The sequence below is a fragment of the Cavia porcellus genome, unplaced genomic scaffold, assembly GCF_034190915.1.
Source record: "Cavia porcellus strain 051 isolate PalLab524CR breed Dunkin Hartley unplaced genomic scaffold, mCavPor4.1 scaffold_5, whole genome shotgun sequence".
In the NCBI taxonomy this organism is placed as follows: Eukaryota; Metazoa; Chordata; class Mammalia; order Rodentia; family Caviidae; genus Cavia; species Cavia porcellus.
The window spans coordinates 55789431-55808300 of NW_026947488.1; the positions used below are offsets into that span (position 1 = coordinate 55789431).

General features: G+C 37.4%; 1 protein-coding gene across 1 annotated transcript in view; it reads left to right on the forward strand.

The window, feature by feature from the left end:
- The window catches only part of Col6a5 (collagen type VI alpha 5 chain), a 124593-nt gene that overhangs the window by 37763 nt on the left and 67960 nt on the right, over nt 1-18870 (forward strand). The window contains exons 4-6 of the mRNA XM_063248977.1: nt 368-1000; nt 12446-13006; nt 16993-17547. Of these exons, the coding sequence (XP_063105047.1) occupies nt 368-1000; nt 12446-13006; nt 16993-17547 (1749 nt within the window). The remainder of the gene's footprint in view (nt 1-367; nt 1001-12445; nt 13007-16992; nt 17548-18870) is intronic.

Below are 18870 nucleotides of genomic sequence, written 5' to 3' on the forward strand. Positions count from 1 at the left end.
GGTTGTGACAGAAGAGGTGGTCCCAAGGGTAATGAAGGTGGTGGTGATCATGTTGGTAAGGAACATAATTATGGAAATGGTTCAAACCCTGGTCACAGAGATAGCCTTAGAGGTGAGCATGGTCGGGAAAACTGGTAAGTAGCATTCTCCAGGTAGAGTAAATAGCATATTCAAATGCAAATGCAAATGCAAATGCTTTCTGTAAGTCTTACTCAGACTTTTGATATTTTGCTCACTAAAAGAAAACAATACGAACTACAATGTCATGACTATCACTATTTGCAATGCTTCTGACAATCAGTAAAAGACTTTTTTCACTCTGAGTCAGTGGTGTATCTTAATCCTCATACATTTTCTCTCTCTACAGTGCCTTTTACTGTATTCTGCCAGAAAGATTCACTTGCTGACCTCGTGTTTCTGGTGGATGTGTCACTTGGGACCAGACAAAATTTAACGAATCTGCAAGATTTTCTGGACAACATTACTGAATCCTTGGATGTGCAGGACAGCTGTACAAGGCTGGGACTGATGAGTTACAGTGATAGCACAGAGATTCTTTCTCTTCTGAACTCAAGCACAAACCAATCTATATTTCAGCAGCAAATCAGGAAGCTTTCTCTCGGAGCTGGGAAGTCAAATGCTGGGGCTGCCATTGAGCAGATGAGGAAAAACGTTTTCTCAGAAGCTAATGGCAGCAGAAGGGCACAGGGGGTCCCTCAGATTGCAGTTCTGGTTACCCACAGGCCCTCGGATGATGGGGTGCGTGAGGCTGCATTGAACCTTCGGCTGGAGGGTGTGACTGTTTTTGTTCTGAGCACCCACGGGGCTAACAGCACTCAGTTAGAAGAAATAGCATCTTACCCCGAAGGACAGAGAGTTTCAAAGCTGGACTCCTATAAAGACTTGGTTGTGTATAGTACCAGGTTCCTGAAAAAGATCAAGAATGAAGTATGGACACAAGTTTCTACTCATGCTGAACAAATGGAACTTGATAAAACTGGTATGTTTTTGAATTTTTAAAATTGTAATCATATGATTGCCTGCCATTAGGACGGGAATGAGGCCTGAAAATACTTGGATAAGGGGATTTTTAGGACTTGTGGGAATGTTCTAAGACTGGGTTTTTGTGATATTTGGATAACCTCATAAACACCACTGAACAATATACTTACAGTGATCAATTTTATAGCATGAAAACCATGTCCCAGTGAAACATAATACTTCAATAGTATGGGCGGACATAAAGAAGAAAAGCACTTATACTCCTATACTGAGATAAAACCAATGCATCTCTTGCCTTTTAATATATTTCCCTTCTCTTTCTACTACTTCTACTCGTACACATGTAGACCCACACAAAATGGCTTATCACACTGACTAGATCAGTACTAGATCACAGACGTTTCTGTGATGATGGCAATGTTTCCTGTCTGGGCCATCCAATAAGGCCTTCACCAGCCACATGCAGCTATGACTATTTGAAATTTGGCTAATGTGATAGAGGAACTGAATTTTATTTTATTTATGTATTCATTTTTATTTTAAAGAGGATAAAAACAAGGAAAATAAAAGAGAATAAAATCAATCAGAATTAACCCAGAATCAGTGATACAGGACTTCCAAACCTTATGAAATCAACAATAGTTACCAGAATGCCTTTGTTGTCTTCAAAATAGCTGCAGATACCATCTTCAGACATATTAAAAATCGAACAGAACAGAATAGAAGCAATAAAAACAAAACAATGAATGCACTAAAGGAATCAAAATAAGCCAATAGTAAATACAGAATGGCTTCCATAACATGTCTTGCTATCTTTCAAATAGCAGCTCATGCCATCAGACTTAACATAAACAAATCAAAAGAAAACAAAAATCCAACTAGCAAAACAATGATAATGATATGGTTTCTAGGCGGGGATCTCTTCCCAGTGAGGCCTGGTTCTCTCCCTCCACAGTCTGCGAATGGCACTGAGTCACAGAGAGAAGCTCGCATCTCCCCAAGCTGGCCCAGAAACCACATGGTGCTGGTTTCTGGATGGGGATAAGAACTAATTTTAAATATAATTGAAAATTAATTCATTTAAAAAGTCCCATGTATCTAATGTCTGTTGTGTTTGACAGTGCAATTATATACCATGGGGAAACTAATATTTATAATCACTTTTGGATATAACCAAAGAAGAAAACAAAAAAAGAATGATTTAAAACAGGATAAGATTGCTTTCACCCGTAGGTCCAGAGGTAGCTGACTGAGCTGGTGTGGTACTTGGGTCATGGGCCTTGTCTCTTTTCATCCCTTAAATCTTTTCCCTGCTGTTTCTGCCCTTCATTTCCAGGATCATAGTTCAGGATTACTGCATTGCACCCACATCTAGCAAGTAAAAAAGATGAAAGAGAAGGAGCTGGAGGCCTCCTCACTCTTTAGGAGGCTCTCAGAAGTTACACACATGACTTCTGTTCATGTTCTCTTAGTCAGTGTCACATGTGCCACATGTGGGAAATTGAGGTTGGGAAATGTAATCTTTTTGGGTGCAGCCAAGTACTGAGATAAAAACTGGGGACTCAGCATAGAAGGAAAACAAGGCAACAGATAAACCAGTATTACCTGCCTTGTCACCTTTCTATCATTCTTATGTCATGAATTTTGTCTATTTCCTTAAATATTCTTTTGCAGTATTTTTTAGGTTGGCTGTAATATTTAGTTGTATGGTTTAACCATGATCTGTGCAACACAAATTGTTGAGCACACAGATTATTGTCAACATGCTGCTCTTATAAGACTTATTTCTCTATCTCTCACCACAGTTGTGATTTCCTCACATTTTCATCTTGTTAATCGCTTTTCATCATCTTAGTGAAGGGCATCCTAGTTAAGATGCTTTGTACTTTTGTACTTTGTACTTTCTTTTTTGTCTTTTTCCTTTTTATCGGTACCAGGGATTGAACTCACGACTGCCTGCTTGCAAGGCAGGTGCTTACGCCGCTGAGCTAAATCCCCAGCCTCTGTACTTTGTACTTTTTACAGAACTTTTTGGGGTTGGGGTTTTGGGGACAGGATTTTGTTGCTGGTCTTGAACTCTTGGACTCACTATGTAGCCCAGGATGGCCTTGAACTCGTGGCTATTCTCCCGCCTCAGCCTCCCCTGTGCTGGGATTAGAGGTGTGCACCACCAGGCCCAGCTACTGAGCTCTGTTCAAAGGTACATGCCAAGAGAGGCTTGATGTGATTTTGAACTTATGTAATTCCAAGATAACTTCTGCATTCCCTTATTATCTCTTAATATAAAACACTTCCAAACAATTGAAACTGGGAATCTGGCAACTCTCACATGGAATGGAATTTTTTTTGGTACTAGGGATCGAACTCATGACCTTGCCCTTGCCAGGCAGGTGCTCATGCCACTGAGCTAAATCCTCGGCCCCTACAATGGAATTTTAAACTTCAAATAATATGAAGGGCTGGTTGTAAACTCAGACCTGCCAACGGAAGGCAGGTTTAAGAATGCATCTTAGGCCAGCCCTGGATGGCCAGGATGTAAGTATTATGAGGGAGCAGCAAGACATGAATCTCCTGTCATGTCCTGTGCAATATATAGGAGAGGCTGTCAGAGCAGCAGCCACCTTGGTTTTGTATTGACTATTAGAGCACAGGAGGGCTGTACAGGGAGGTCTTCCTCAGGGAGTCTGCAATAATATGGCAGAAAACTACTATGGTCATGAAAATTCCAAGTGGGAAGGCACGGAACCAAGGCTAGGGCAGAGGCCGTCCTCATCTTTCCTAAGGCCTCACTAGGTAGCTTCTTATTAATCCGGTTGCTCTGCAGAGTTGATACCTGACTTAGGTTGGGCCCCTCCAAAGCAGACACCAGGCATGGCTTCATATGGATTTGTTCTAAGAGAGAGTTTTCCCAGGCAGGACCAGAGGCTGATAGGGAAATTAGAAAATCAGACCAAGAAGCAAAGGATGACAAGAAAAGTGCTGGGTTCCCTCCCACGGTGCCACTATAGAGACTCTTCTTAAAATTTCAAGACAGGATCTTGCTAAGTTGCTTAGGTTGAGATTGAACTTGGAATCCTGCCTCAAACTCTCAGGCATGTGCCACCATACCTGGCTATCAGATATATTTGCTTGAAAATCAAATGTATGACTCTATAGCTTTCTCTTTCTCTCTCATTTGTATAGGTGAGATCTTAAGCCAAGATCTCAGTCCAAGCAAAATTTTATAATAGTGAAAATGTTCTTTATCTATTGTCTAGTATGGTACCAACCACGTGGAACTATTAAGCACTTGAAATGTGTAGATGATTTTATTTAATTTTAAGCAGCTTAACTGGACATTATCACAGCAGTGCATGACTAGTGACTAGTAGTTAGACAGCACAGGTCTAGGGAGGACGGGGTAGGTTGGATTGTCATTGTTACCTGCTGTGACTAACATTTTCTCTGTCACTGCTGACAATCACTGCTTTTCTTCTGGTGCAAATTTACTACTTCTTGATTAGATTGAAACTTAATTCATTCAGCTTACTGTCAAACTTTGCAGGCTTTAGATCCACCCTGTCTTTTGCAGATGACTGCTTATCTTTACCCTAATACTTTCTGTATTGACTTCATAATTTAAGTCTTACAGTAAAATATTTTTAGTTTCTGATTTTATAAGGAACAATTGTTCAAAGCCTACACTGCAGTTGATAGACACAAATTGCTCAAAAGCTGCCACAAAATAATTCTTTTTTTAAAAATTTGAGTCAGGGTCTTACTATGTAGTTTAAATTGGCCTTGAACTCATTATATAGTCCAAGTGGCTTCAAATTTGCTGTAATCGCCCAGCCTCAGCCTCCATGAGGTTGGAATTATAGGCATGCACTACCACACCCGGCCTCAAAAGAAAATAATTCTGAAATGACTAAATTGTCTTGTGTTTTAAAGATCAGTTCATCTTCTTAACCAGATAATGACATAAATAACTGAAGTTTTGAAGATATACTTTCTCTTACCCAGTTTCAGTGAATGACTGCATAGCAAACAAGTAGACTATAGAGAGAATGTAAGTATTTTTCTTAAAGACTAAGCCCTGTAATGGGGTGCGGGTGCCAGGCCTACTGGGCTGAAGCAAAGAACTAGGCAAAGTCTCTGTTCTCATGGAGCTGGCACTGTGTTCTAGGAAACAGGCTGGGATCATGAACAAATGAATAAGATCATTCCCCAAAATACTATGAAGAAAACCCACGAAGTAATGGGATAGACAGTGAATGGTGTGTTTCATCTAGAGACGTAAAATCTTACCCAGGAACTGACTCTTGACTTGACATATCTGTGGTGGGAAAGGATGAGCCATGGGAGTATCTGGGGGTAAGAATATTCCAAGAAGAAAAGAGGACAAGTGCTAAGGTCCTGGGGTGTATCCAAAGGACAAATAGTAGCCCAAGATGGTTAAAGCAGGGTGAGTGAAATGAAAAATTGCTGGAAAGAGGGTGAGAGAGAAAGGCAGGTGTTAAGGCCAATTTTTTATTTTTAAATTTCAATATAATGACAAATTATTGAAGGAGAAGAGTAACATGATTTTAACTTTAGATATATTTAGTTGCTTTGAGAGGAAGAGTTTATCAGAGGGTGTGTAAGGTCATCAATCTCATGCTACTTCTCAACAAATGATAAAGCAAAGCTGTCTGAGAAGGCAGGTTTCAATACAAGAAAAAACTATTTAATGTTGAGCCTGAAGAACTGGAAATCTAATCTTTGTATTTTAAATAACTGGCTGTTTGATTGTTTTTTCCAAAACAAAAGAAGCAGAGATTAACAGTGGTTAATATATTGTGTATTGTTATCTTGAAATAGTTGCCCAGACTATGAAATATAGGCAAGAAAAATTGATCAAACAATAAAAGCACAAACCTTTCTTTTTCATGAACTAACAGATACTAGTAGGATAGTTATATATATGATAGATGTGAGTCTGCCTTCTTTGTTTTCTCCTTTCCCCCACCCAGTTGTTCTTCTCCTTTAGAGTGGTTTCTTCCCCTTTTTCTTTCACCATAACTACTGCACATTTTGGATCTTATCTACTCTCCTTTCAGTTTTTTCCCACTAGGGAGACTATATGATGTTTACACATGTGAGTCTGATTTATTTAACTTATGAGTGTGGTCTCAAATTTCAATCAGTTACCTGTGAAAGCCCTGAGTTCGTCCTTCTTTATAAGCTGAGTAATACTTCATTGTATAAAAAATCACATGTTTTTTATCCATTCTATGGCTGATGGGCATTTAGGTTGTTTCCAAGATCTGGCTATTACAAAAGCTGCCATAAACATGGTTGCACATATATCACTGTGGTATGATGTTTTCAATTTCTTTGGGAAAATAGAAGAGGAATAGCTGGGTCAAATGGTGCCTCCAATCATAGTTTTTTGAGGAGTCTCCACACTGATTTCCACAGTGGTTGTACCAGTGTACCCTCCCCACTACAGTGGAAAAGGATTCCTTTTCCCCACAGCCCAACCAGCATTTGTTATTACTTGATTTGTGAAGACAGCCATTCTTTCTGGAGTGAGATGGAATCTTAGTGTTTTAATTTGCATTTCTTGATTGATCAGGGATGTTGAACATTTTTTGCACATATTTGTTTGCCATTTTTATTTTTTCACCTGAGAAGTATCTATTCATGTCAGATGTGCATTTATAGATTGGGTATTTGAATTTGGGGAGTCTGATTTTTAAAATTTGTTATATGTTCTAAATAGAAGTCTTTTGTCTCTGAGGGACAATTGGTTAAAATCTTTCCCATTCTGTATGTTATCTTTTTGCTATGTTGATGATTTCTTTTGATCTGCAAAAACTTTAATAAGATGAAATCTCAGTTGTTAATTCTTTGAAGTGCTTCTTGTGCAGTTTGGATTTCATTCATGAATAGCATGATTAACCCTATATCTTTAGGACTTCTACCTACCCTGTCTTCCAGTATATTTAGTATTTTTGTTTCAATATTTAGACCCTTGATCTGCTTTGGCTTTAGTTTAGTGCATGGTGATAGACATGTATCTATTTTTAGTTTCTGACATGTGGAAAGCCAATTTTTCCAGTACCATTTATTCAAGAAGCTGCCTTTCTTCCAGTGAATATCTTTGGCCCCTTAGTCAAAGATAAGGTGGCTGAGTATGTCTGGGATTGTGTCTGCATCGTATAATTGTGAGGTCTCCTGTTTGCCTTTTCTATTCTAAGCCTCTTCTGTTTCCAAATGAATTTTAGAGAATTTTTTTTCTAGTTCTGTGAGGCATGTTAATGGTATTTACCAGGATTGCTTTATATTTGTGTAACAGTTTTGATAGTGTGGCCATTTTCACTATGTTGGTTCTTTCTATTCATGAGCAGGGGATATCTTTCTATTTTCTGATATCTTCTTCAATATCCTTTTTCTGAATATGATAATTTCCAATATATAGATCTTTTGTATCCTTTGCTAGGCTGATACCTAAGTATTTCATTTTTGTGGATGGCCTCGTGAAAGGTGTAATTTCCCGAATTTCTCTCTCAGTGAGTTTGTTGTTTGTGTATAGAAATGCTATTGACTTTTGAGTGTTGGCTTTGTATCCAGCTATGCTGATGAAATTTCATCAGCTATGCTGATGAAATTAACTCTAGCAGTCTTTTAGTAGAGTTTTGGGGGACTTTTATGTCGAGTATCATGTCATCTGTAGAAAATGATAATTTAACTTCTTCCTTTCCCATCCTTATTCTTTTTATTTTTCTATTTGTCTAATTGCCCTGGCTAATGTTTCCAGAACTATATTGAATAGGAGTGGTGATAGTGGACATCCTTGTCTTGTCCCTGATTTTAGAGTGAAAGCTTTCAGTTTTTGTCCATTTACTATGATGTTGGCTATTGGTTTGTCACATATGGTTTTTTCAGATTGAGGTAAAGACCATTTATTCCAATTTTCTGTAATTTTTTTTATCATGAACAAGTGCTGGACTTTATCAAAAGCTTTTCTTATATCTATGAAATTATCACATGATTTTTGTCTTTGACTCTATTGATCTGATGTGTTACATTTATTGATTTGTGCATGTTGAACCATCACTGCATTCCTTGAATGAAACTGACTTGGTCATAATTTATAATCTTCTTGATGATTTGCTGCATTCTGTTTGCTAGTATCTTACTGATAATTTTGGCATCAATGTTCATTATGGAGATTGGCCTGTAGTTCTCTTTTATTGTTCGTGTCTTTCTCTCTGTTTTTGGTATCAGAGTAATAGTTGCTTCCAGGAATGGGTTAGGGAGAATTGCTTCTCTTTCAATTTCATTAAAGAGTTTGAGGAATATTGATACTAAATTTTTTCTAAAGTTCTTGGAGAATTCAGCTGTGAATCCATCAGGACCTCAGCTTTTCTTTGTTGATAAGGTTTTAATTATATTTTCAATGTCATTAACTGATATTGGGTTATTCAAAATCTTTATATCTTCTTGATCTAGCTTTGATCATTCATACATTTCTATTCATTTTCTATTTCTATTTCTATTCATTTCTTCTGTTTTCCTGCCTATGTGAGCAAAGATTTTCAAAGTGGATATTGATGATCTGAATTTCCACAGGATCTGCAGTGATTTCACCCCCCCCCCATTCCATGAATTTGAGGGGGTTTTTTCTTTTCTTGATAAAGTTGGTTAGGGGCTTATAAATTTTGTTTATTCTTTGAAAGAACCAACTCTTTGATTCATTAATTCTTTGTATTGTTTTATTAGGCTCAATTACATTAATTTTGGCTCTGAGCTTTATAATTTCCTCTCTTCTTTTGGCTTTGAGCTGGACTTGCTCTTCTTTTTCTTAGAGGCTTAAAGTGTAGTACTAGGTTGTTTATTTGTGCTCAGTCTGTTTTCATGATGTGAGAGTTCACTGCTATTTCTTTCCCTCTTAGGACTGCTTTTCTTGCATCCCATAGGTTCTGGTATGTTGTATCTGTGTTTTCATTTGATTGTAGATATTGTTTAGTTTCTTCTTAAATGTCATCAGTGACCCATTGGTTGTTTAAGAGGATGTGATTTAATTTCCATGTGTTTATGTAGTTTTTGCAGTTTCTTTTGCTATTATTTCCAATTTCAGTATACTGTGCTTGGAGAATATTCATGGGATAATTTCAATTCCTTTGCATTTACTTAAACAAGTCCTGTGGGCTAGTATATGGTGTATTTTAGAGAAAGTCCCATATGCAGCTGAGAAGAATGTGTATTCTGATGTTGTTGGGTGGAATACGCTGTAAATGTCTATTAAGTCCATTTGTTCACATGTTTGATTCAGTTTTGTGATTTGCTGATTTTTTGGTCTGGTTGATTTATCTCCTTGTGACAAGGAGGTATTAAGGTGCCCTGTTAAAATTATGTTATGTATTGATTTTTAATGCTTTTTATTATTTGTCTTATATAATTGGGTACTCCCACATTTGGTGTGCATATATTTATGAATGTTGTCTCTTTCTCTTGAATTTTCCCCTAACAAGTATGAAATGATCTTATTTATCTCTTTTGATCTTTTTTTTTGAAGTTCACATTGTCTGCAAGTAGAATAGCTACCCCTGGTTTTTCCTGGGCACCTGTTGCATGAAATATTGTTTTTCATCCTTTGACTTTCAGAGTATGAGTTTTTTTTTTTTTTTTTTTTTAGTTAAATGTGTTTCTCATAAGAAGCGTATTGTTGGGTCTTGTTTCTTGATCCATTCTGCCAATCTATTTCTTTTAATTGGTGAATTGAGGTCAGCTACACTGATGGCTATAACTGATATGTATGGGCTTGTCTTTGTCATGTTATCCCTACTTTTCCCCTGTTTAATTGCTTGCCATGTCTCATGGGTTTTTTTCTGTTGTTGTTCTTGGAATTGTGGTCATTTTTATATCTGTCTAGAATCTCTTTCAGTACTCTTTCTATGATTTGTTTGGTGGGCAACTTCAATTGTTCTTTGTCATGGAAGTATCTTATTTCTCCATGAATTTTGAAAGATAGTTTTTTAGGGTACATCTGGGTTGGAACTTGTTTTTTTTTTCAGAGCTTGAAATACTTTATTCCAAGCTCTTTTTCACTTGAAAGTTTATGTTGAGAGATTGACCACAATTCTAATGGACTTCCCTTTGTAGTTGTTCTGTTTCTTTTCACTGGTAGCTTTTAATATTCTGTTCTTGTGCTGAATTTCTGGGATCTTGATTATTATATGTCTGAATAGAGATTTACTTTGGTAATGGTTGTTTAGAGTTCTATATGCCTCTCTTCTCTGTATGTCAAATTCTCTTTCCATGCTTGGAAAATTGTCGGCTATTACTTCCACAAATAGTTTTTTTTAAATCATTTGTGTCGACTCCTTCTTGTTTATTGACATCTATCAGTCATATATTGTTTTTTATTTTGCATTGAGTTGGAGCTGTTGAATTGTTATTTTTAAGAGCTATTTCCTTTCATGATTACTAACTAAAATCCTGTCTTCAAGGTCTATCTTCAGTTTCAGTCAAGCAGTTTTGCCATCTTTCAATGGAATTTTTAATTTCCTGACTGTCTCTTTGAATCTCATACATCTGTCTGTTTCTTTCTTATATTGTTCATTCATGGTTTCCTATGCTCCTATATTTTTTATGTATGTCTTTTCTAGCTATACTGAGCAATTCATTTATTATGATTGTCATTTGCTTTTTTTTTTACCTGAGAGATCATTTCTGATCTGATTTGCTCTATAGCCTTATGGATTTCTTTCTTTACTGTGGTTACTACCTTTTCAGAAATTTCAGGTGTGTATCTTCCAATTTCTTCAATGTTGATGTCTCCTGTACTTGTTCTGGATGGACTGGAGGTTTGAGATTGCATTTTGCTTTTTCTTCTTGTCACTGTCTATTTCAGGAAAATTTAAATTTTATTTTCTGTGATGATCCTTGTGATTTTTTTAGTAGGTAGCTATATCATTAGTATCAAGGCCTCCCTAGGAATAGCCTATTCTTCGAGAATGTCTTCTTTATGTAGGCAGTTATTAGCTTGGGTCTGTCTCAGGATCCTAGCTTCCCAAATAACTGATAGTGGATGTTAATATCTGTTTGTCTCCATCCACAGTCCTTTGATGTTGGACTGTGGTGAGGTTTTTTATCCAGAGCTTTCCAGTATTGTTACAGAAGTGAGAACAATTGATTAAAACAGATATGACATCTTAGCTAAAATAGTACAATTAAGCAATAATAGCATTAAGCACAATTTACAAAATGACAAATTTTGGTAATTATTGATATTATTTTAGAGCATAGAACCAAAGTCTATTGTTATATAACAGGACCCAATCATAAATTAGGAGTTTGTATGTAAAATATTTCCCCTTGGTAGCATGGTTTTGCTTTGTAGTGGGAAAATTTAGGGAAGATATTGTATAAAACAAAGATAACTGGAAAGGAGACAGAAGCAATGTTGGAGGACAAAGGATGACCATGCAACGTTTGGGAAACGAGAGCAGGGATAGAAAAGAAAGAACAAAGGAGTATTTCAGGGATTAGCTAAACTTGGTCTTTGGGTTTGGGGAATGGGTTTAGTTTTATGTGACTTGAATCCTCCTCAGCCATTTAGAAAAGTAGAAAAAAGAAAATGAAACAAAGAAAGGAGAAGAAAGAGAAAAAAGAGAAAATGGAGGAAAAACAAAAATGAAAACAGAATAAGATAAAAGCAAAAATAAATCAACATAAAATTAATTAGAAAAGAAAGAAAAAAACAGACAAACAAACAAACAAAGGACTGCTCCACCCACCTGGCTCTATTCTGTGTATCTTTTTCCCTAAGTCCAATGCTGATTTGTCTAACTTACCACCTGTTGGTTCATATTTTGGTCTTTTCAGTTTCACTAGTCTCACCTGTCCATTTTGTGTGCCTTAGTCAGGGTGCTACTGTGTGGTTGATGTTTCCCCAGTTGTTGGATCCCATGGTGTAGAACAAGTCACAACCATTCCTCCTGACAGTTGGTGAGTCTTGGATTTTTCCTTGGCTGACTAGCCTGGGAGTATTGATGTGAACCAACCATTGGCTCATACTGTTACCTTCCCAGGCTGCCAGACCCACCTGTCCATAGTGTGCTCCTCAGTTGGGGGCCTACTGTGTCTCTGGAGATCTTGCAGGCCCCCATGGGTCCTCTAGATAGAGGAAGGGGTCGTGGGTGCTCTCACAGGCTCACCCTCTGGTTGTGTGATCTTGGATAAATCACTATCTCTTGCTATATTTCAGTATCCAGTGAAAATGGCCATAAACTTCACCAGAGAAGACTGGTAGTGAAGATTTCTGATGATAAGTACAGTCTCTACATAAATAGAAGGGCTTCTGTCTTTACCACCCACATGGCCTCAGGGGCCTACACAAATTCTCCTGAAAAGTCCTCTCCACATTGTTTTTCGTTAACAGGAAATGCATTTTCTACTTTCTGTGTTTTTACAGGCTGTGTGGATACAAAGGAAGCTGATATCTATTTCCTTATTGATGGCTCATCCAGCATCCAAGCAAAGCATTTTGTGGAAATCAAAGAGTTCATTTCAGCCGTGATTGATAGGTTTAGCATTGGTCCAAACAAAGTTCGAGTTGGAGTTGTGCAGTATTCAAGTAAGCAGGAAGAAGAAATTGCTATCTCTCACTATAATAATGCTGTGGACTTAAAAAAGGCTGTTCTTAACATTCAGCAACTACAAGGTGGCACCTTGACTGGGGCTGGCCTGAACTTCACACTGTCACTCATAAAGAAGGGAAAGGAGGACAGGGCAAGTGATGTTCTTTGCTTCCTCATCGTGCTGACTGATGGGCAGTCCCAGGACAGTGTCCTGGAGCCTGTGGCAAGACTGAAGGCTGAAAAAGTTATCATTCATGCAATTGGCATCGGAGAGGCTGACAAAACACAGCTGCTACAAATAGCTGGGAAAGAAGACAGGGTTAGCTTTGGGCAGAACTTCGATTCTTTAAAAAATATAAAAAATGATGTGGTTCACAGCATCTGCACCCAAAAAGGTAAGCAATAACAAGAAAAAAGGCTTTGTCTTCCCATTTCACTAATGGTTTCAGGTAGATAAATGCCCTAACCGAGAAACAAGATGTGATGTGACCAGCTATCTGGCCAACAGTTTGCTAATCTCCTATGTCAGCATATAAAGTGTCGGCTTCTGCCCTGAACCAGTCGCCAAGCCTGGAGAAGTCCTCCTAGAAGACCTATGTTCCCCTACCAGAGAACCTGTGAGTTGTGAGTGGGAAGAGTGTCAAGAATATTGTGGCCATAAAAAAAGCCCACTACCTTCTTGATATGAAAATATTTGAAGCTAGAGTATATGAAGTTTTATCCAAATATTTCAAGGAAAAAGACACTATGGTAACTACTATTAAGTCAGGTTATAAGGTGGTGAAGTACTAGGTTGTTGAAACAGTCATGCTGTGACCTCTATTGTTATATTGTTATGTCCTGTTTTATCTCAATCTCCCCCTTATTGTTTCAAAAAAAAATATTTAGTCATTTCTTATGTTTGTTTTAATTAAAGAAAAAATTCAAAAAAATTAGGATATATAAATAGTAACTCTTTTCGATTTCCTATTAACTTGTTTTGAAGTCCTGTAGTACTCCCACAATCTTGTTTTGACTGATTAGACTGTTCCATTCTATATGATAGTATCAAGTTTGAAGACATAGGCAACTACTTTGAAGACAATAAGATTCACTAAGATACCCATTCTGGTTTGACTATTGTCTTCTTTGGAAGTCCTGTAATGTTTACAATGCCTAAGTTTTATTGGTCTTGTTCTCTACTGTTTTGTCCAACTTTATAATATCTAATAAGATAGACAATTCTTTTTAAGGAAACAAGGGACAACGTTGATAACCATTGTTGATAAACTTGTACTCTGTTCTACACCATGTGCTATGTCTATCCTTGGTATTGACTGACAGCTTTGTTTTGCCATATTTGACTGTATTCTTCCCCCCCCCCCAAAGAAAGTAATAAGCACTAAGGAGTAATAAAATCCAAGATGTGTAAATTTTGTTGTAAAAAAGAGAGGGAAAAAAAAAAGAAAAAGAGCTCTAATGGATATAACAGCAAGTGTGTTTGGGGGTGTTAAATAGCTGACTTTATCAATGTTTTTGGAACATTGAACACAGCTGTTTGCAGTCTCCCTGTTTGAATGTCCACCTTGTGTTCTTTGATACTGTGATTTGAGGAACTATTTTCAAGAAGATAGTGTGTAATCTACTAGCAGGTAATTTCTTACTGTTATGTTTTTTTGTTTTGTTTTGTAGTTCTGTATTGCGTGTACCCTTACGCCGCTTTGGTTTGTTTTGTGTTTTTCTCTTTTTCCTCTTAAATAAAAAAAAAAAAGCCCACTACTATTAAGTGGAAAGGATTCTGTTCTGCATGCAAGTCTGGGTGTGTGTGTGTGGGGGGGGTGTGTACCTTCAATACATTGTCCCTCTGCCTGGCTTTCTTTCTTGGCTTATTGTGAATTGTAATGGAGATAACACACGTGGAGGCCTTAGGGAAGGATCTTACAATAAGTGCTACATAAAAGCTATTACAGGTGGTGTAAGTGTTCATTGATAAGAAGAGCACAGAGTCCTTGCTTATTTGAACTTACTAAAGAAAAATAAGCAATACAATATGCAGTGTTAGCAACAAAATCCTAAGCCACGATTTTGTTCATTTTTCCTATTAATAGAACTAGGCTTTTAGAATCTTTAAGAAGACTACAATAGTAAAAATCTCCCCAAGAAAAGTAAAAAGGTGTCAGGAAACATGAAGTAGATTGTAAATAGCTTGCACCTTCAATCCTGTCAAAGGAGAAACTTCTGGGCTAATCTGAGGAGAGACAGCCCCCCTCTAACAATGGAGTACTGGGGGAGGAGATGAGCTGGGAGCAAGTGGGTGAGTCATCAGAGTGAGTGGAGAGCAGGAGCTTAATTGAGCCCAAGGGACTAGAAAATACAATTGTCAGAGCAGGTGCAGGTGGAGGGAGCCACACTGTGTCAACTTGGACCAATTAAGCTGCTCTAACAAAGAGTCCAAACTATAAACAGCATCATATGATTTCTCTCCTTCAAAAGAGTCTGGAGTGAGCAGTTCAGGGTCTAATAGAGAGGCGGTTCCATTCTCTGTATGCTGCTTCCATGCCTACTCAAAGTTCAAGTCCTAGTTCTCATCACCACCCAGTCATGGAAAGGGAGAAAGAACCCACTCACCATGATTAGTTGTTTCAATGGGAAGAATTGAAATGGGGCAGAATCATTGTTGCCCAAATCTTTGGGCCCAACTTAGACACAGGCTTGTGTTTAGTTTCAAGGAAGGCTGGGAAATAAGAGTCTTTAGCTGGGCAACCACCTGCCTAGCTGAAATGAGATGAGGATAAAAGGGTGGAGGAACAGCAGGGGACAAGACATGGACTTTGGCAATGGTAGAAATAAGGAAGTAGGTATTGAGAATACTAAAACACATGTAAAAGTCTTTACTTCTACCCATGTCACACAGAGAGCATCTGCCACTCCTCCCCAAGGCAAAGCTTTGCCAATCCTGCACACATTTAGGGTTTCAGGATGGCTCCAAGGTGTTTAAAAACATCTTTGAGATAAGGTCATGCTGAATGATGCATACTTGAACTGCATTTGCAGTTCTCATGCCTCAGCCTCCCAGAGTGCTGGGATTATAGGTGTGTACCATCATGCCCTACTTGGAATCTTCTTGTCAATCCTCATGGAGTATCTGAGGCATTAAGATAATTATCTTTTCATTTTTCCATGTATGGTTGATGCTATGTGTTTATTTTCAAGTACTGTGGGATATAATCCATGAGTATTAAGAGGGTAGGAAGAGGGTGATAGAGATTACGGCTGGACGATACCCAGCAAAAGGGATAGGATTAATAAAATGCATGCTGAAGACAATATACTTGCCATATGTGTGTGTGTGATATACACATTAAACATATTCACTGTGGACTTATACCACTTTCTAATAGCTTGTAGAAATGGCCTTTTATGTGTACATATGTCCATTTCCAGTCAAAAAGCTGCTTAGAATTTTTGTATAAAGAAATTGTCCATAGTGAACAGATGGTGCCCACCAAAGCACTCATTATCCCTGGTAAGAACTTTTCACTCAAATTTTGAATATTGACTTATAGTGTTTATCAAATCAGTTACAATTATCCCAGAAAAGAATACTATTTAAAGAAATGGAATTGCATTTTTCAAGAAGATATAAACTCTGAATATTTAGTTCTGGATTCCTTTAAAAAATTTTTTTTTGGATCATCACGCATCCTTAATAATAATCTGAGGCTTAGAACTTTAATAGGGTTGGGGATATAGCTCAGCGGCACAGTGCCTGCCTGGGAAGCACCAGGTTCTAAGTTCAATTCCCAGTACAAAAAAATAAAGAAAGAAAGAAGAAAGACAGAGAGAAAGAACTTTAATAGGGGGGAAATGGCCCAATGGAAGGGGAACCAAGGAGAGGGCAGGGGGAAAGGAAGAAAGGGAAAAAGTGAACAAAGATAAAATGGAAACAAAGCTTCTGTAAATGAGGAGAAGAGGAGTTAAGGGAGGGGAATGAAACAGGAAACAAAACAGCAGGAAGTTATATCAGCGACAAAGTCCCCGTGATGAATGTGATCATTATGTATATCTAAAGCGTACCAATAAACTTAGTTTACTAAAAAAAGAATTACAAAAGAATTAACTAAGAATAAATGAATTATAGATAAATAAATAATGTATGCATGAATGAATGCACACTTTGGAAGTTGCATTTCCTTTTTAAAAATCCTTGGGTGATCTTCAGTGGATTTCTGATTCACATTCTGGTCATTAGACTTCTACGAATGTTGCAAAGAGAAATTTCAAAAAAACACCAGTTGCTTGAGTTAATTTTCAGTATTTTCTTATTAACACCTTTACTGTTGCCTTATTTCTAAGACATTCTGGTAACCATGGCCATTTCCATTTTTTTAATGACATGCAGGATGTGAAGACATGAAAGCTGACATCATGTTCCTGGTGGATAGTTCTGGGAGTATAGGATCTCCAAATTTCGAGATAATGAAAACCTTCATGAAAGACCTGTTGACTAAGATTGAAATCGGTGCAAACCAAACCCAGATTGGTGTGGTTCAGTTCAGCAATTACAACAAGGAAGAATTTCAGCTTAACAAATACTTCACGACAAAAGAAATTTCGGATGCAATAGACACAATGTCTCTCATCGGTAGTACCACTCTGACTGGAAGTGCATTAACCTTTGTAAGTCAGTATTTTACCTACCCCAAGGGCGCCCGTCCCCAGGTCCGAAAGTTTCTCATCCTCATCACAGATGGTGAAGCACAGGATGATGTGAAGTTTCCTGCAATTGCTCTTCGGGAAAGTGGGGTGATCATCATCACCGTGGGGGTATTTGGTGCCAACAGGACTCAGCTGGAAGAGATCAGTGGGGATGGAAGCCTTGTTTTCCATGTTGAGAACTTTGACCTCCTGAAAGCAATAGAAAATAAACTCATCTTTAGTGTGTGTGCTCTGCATGGTAAGTGACCAGATATCTTTTAGAACTCATGCATGTAATCTGTTGAATGTTCTGTGGATGCTGAGTGTTGTACTCTGTGCTGGGCTGCTATCTGGACTTTGTGTTAAGTTTCAGTCTTACTTATGTTATAGTAAACACTCTTGACTTCCAGGGATATTTCAGGTTAGCAGTTTGACACTGAATAATCTTGCTTTTGGTGACTTCAACTATATTTTAAGAAGGTCTCAGAATTTTACATAAAACTGCTAACTTTAATACTTGCATACCTGGATTTTCCAGAGCTAATTTTTATTCCCAAATGATTTCTTGGAATTGTTTTTTGACTAACCTTAACCACTATTAAGCTGTAAATTAGTAAAAATACAAATTCATCTTCCTTTTAGTTAAATTACATTCAACATATAAGAAATGTCTATCTACTATTTTTTTTTTTTTGCATTTTAAAGATATATGTTAACTTCACTTTTCCAAATTCTTCTTAACCTCTATTTTAGTTCATGTCCTAACTTTCTGGAAATTTGTGATATTGTTCTGATTGCTTGGGATCACCATTTTTATGTCACAAGTAGCAGTGCTTTTAGAATTGAATTAAACAGTCTTCAGTTGGAGTCTACCGATTTTAACAACTCTTGAATGACCACTTGCTATAAATCCACACAAAAACTAAAACATCTATGCTTTTAAACTACCATATCCTATTTTGTCTTTTGGATACAGCTAAAAGAACAAATTTGTTGTGCGTTGTTCACCTGGCAACATAAAGACATCTGTTTGACTTAACTCTTCGAAATGTGTATGAAATTTTCACAAAGTTAACAGATAAAATTTCATTGTAAACTCTGAGTTTTAGGTGAATTCTAAGACTTCTTGGTAACAGCTTATTGGAACTTTTTCTGCTTCTAAAAGTTGCAGTGATTCCAAAACTCTTGGTAATGTTGACAGGTATATCCTAAGACCAGAGCTTGGACTTGGAAATCTGCAGGGTTCTTCCAGGAATTTTGTTTTTCATTTGATAAATGTAATGTTTGTGGAGGCTCTGTTTGTAGCATAAGGTGAAATCTCTGCTAACTCTTTCATTAGGTGAACTCAGAATTACTAAGTCATGTCTAGTCATCACATCTCTGTGATTGTTGATCCAGGTTATAGACTAAGCTATCCAGTGTCTGAGACTTGAGAAGTTGAGATTTCATTGCCAGATATAAAGATTGAAGGTAATGTTGGCAGGTAGAAAGCTGAAAAATGAAGCTTTGGAAGGCACATGCTAAAGCTTTTTAAGGAAGGAAATAAGAGGATGAGAATCTATCCTTTTGAAGACCTGCATCA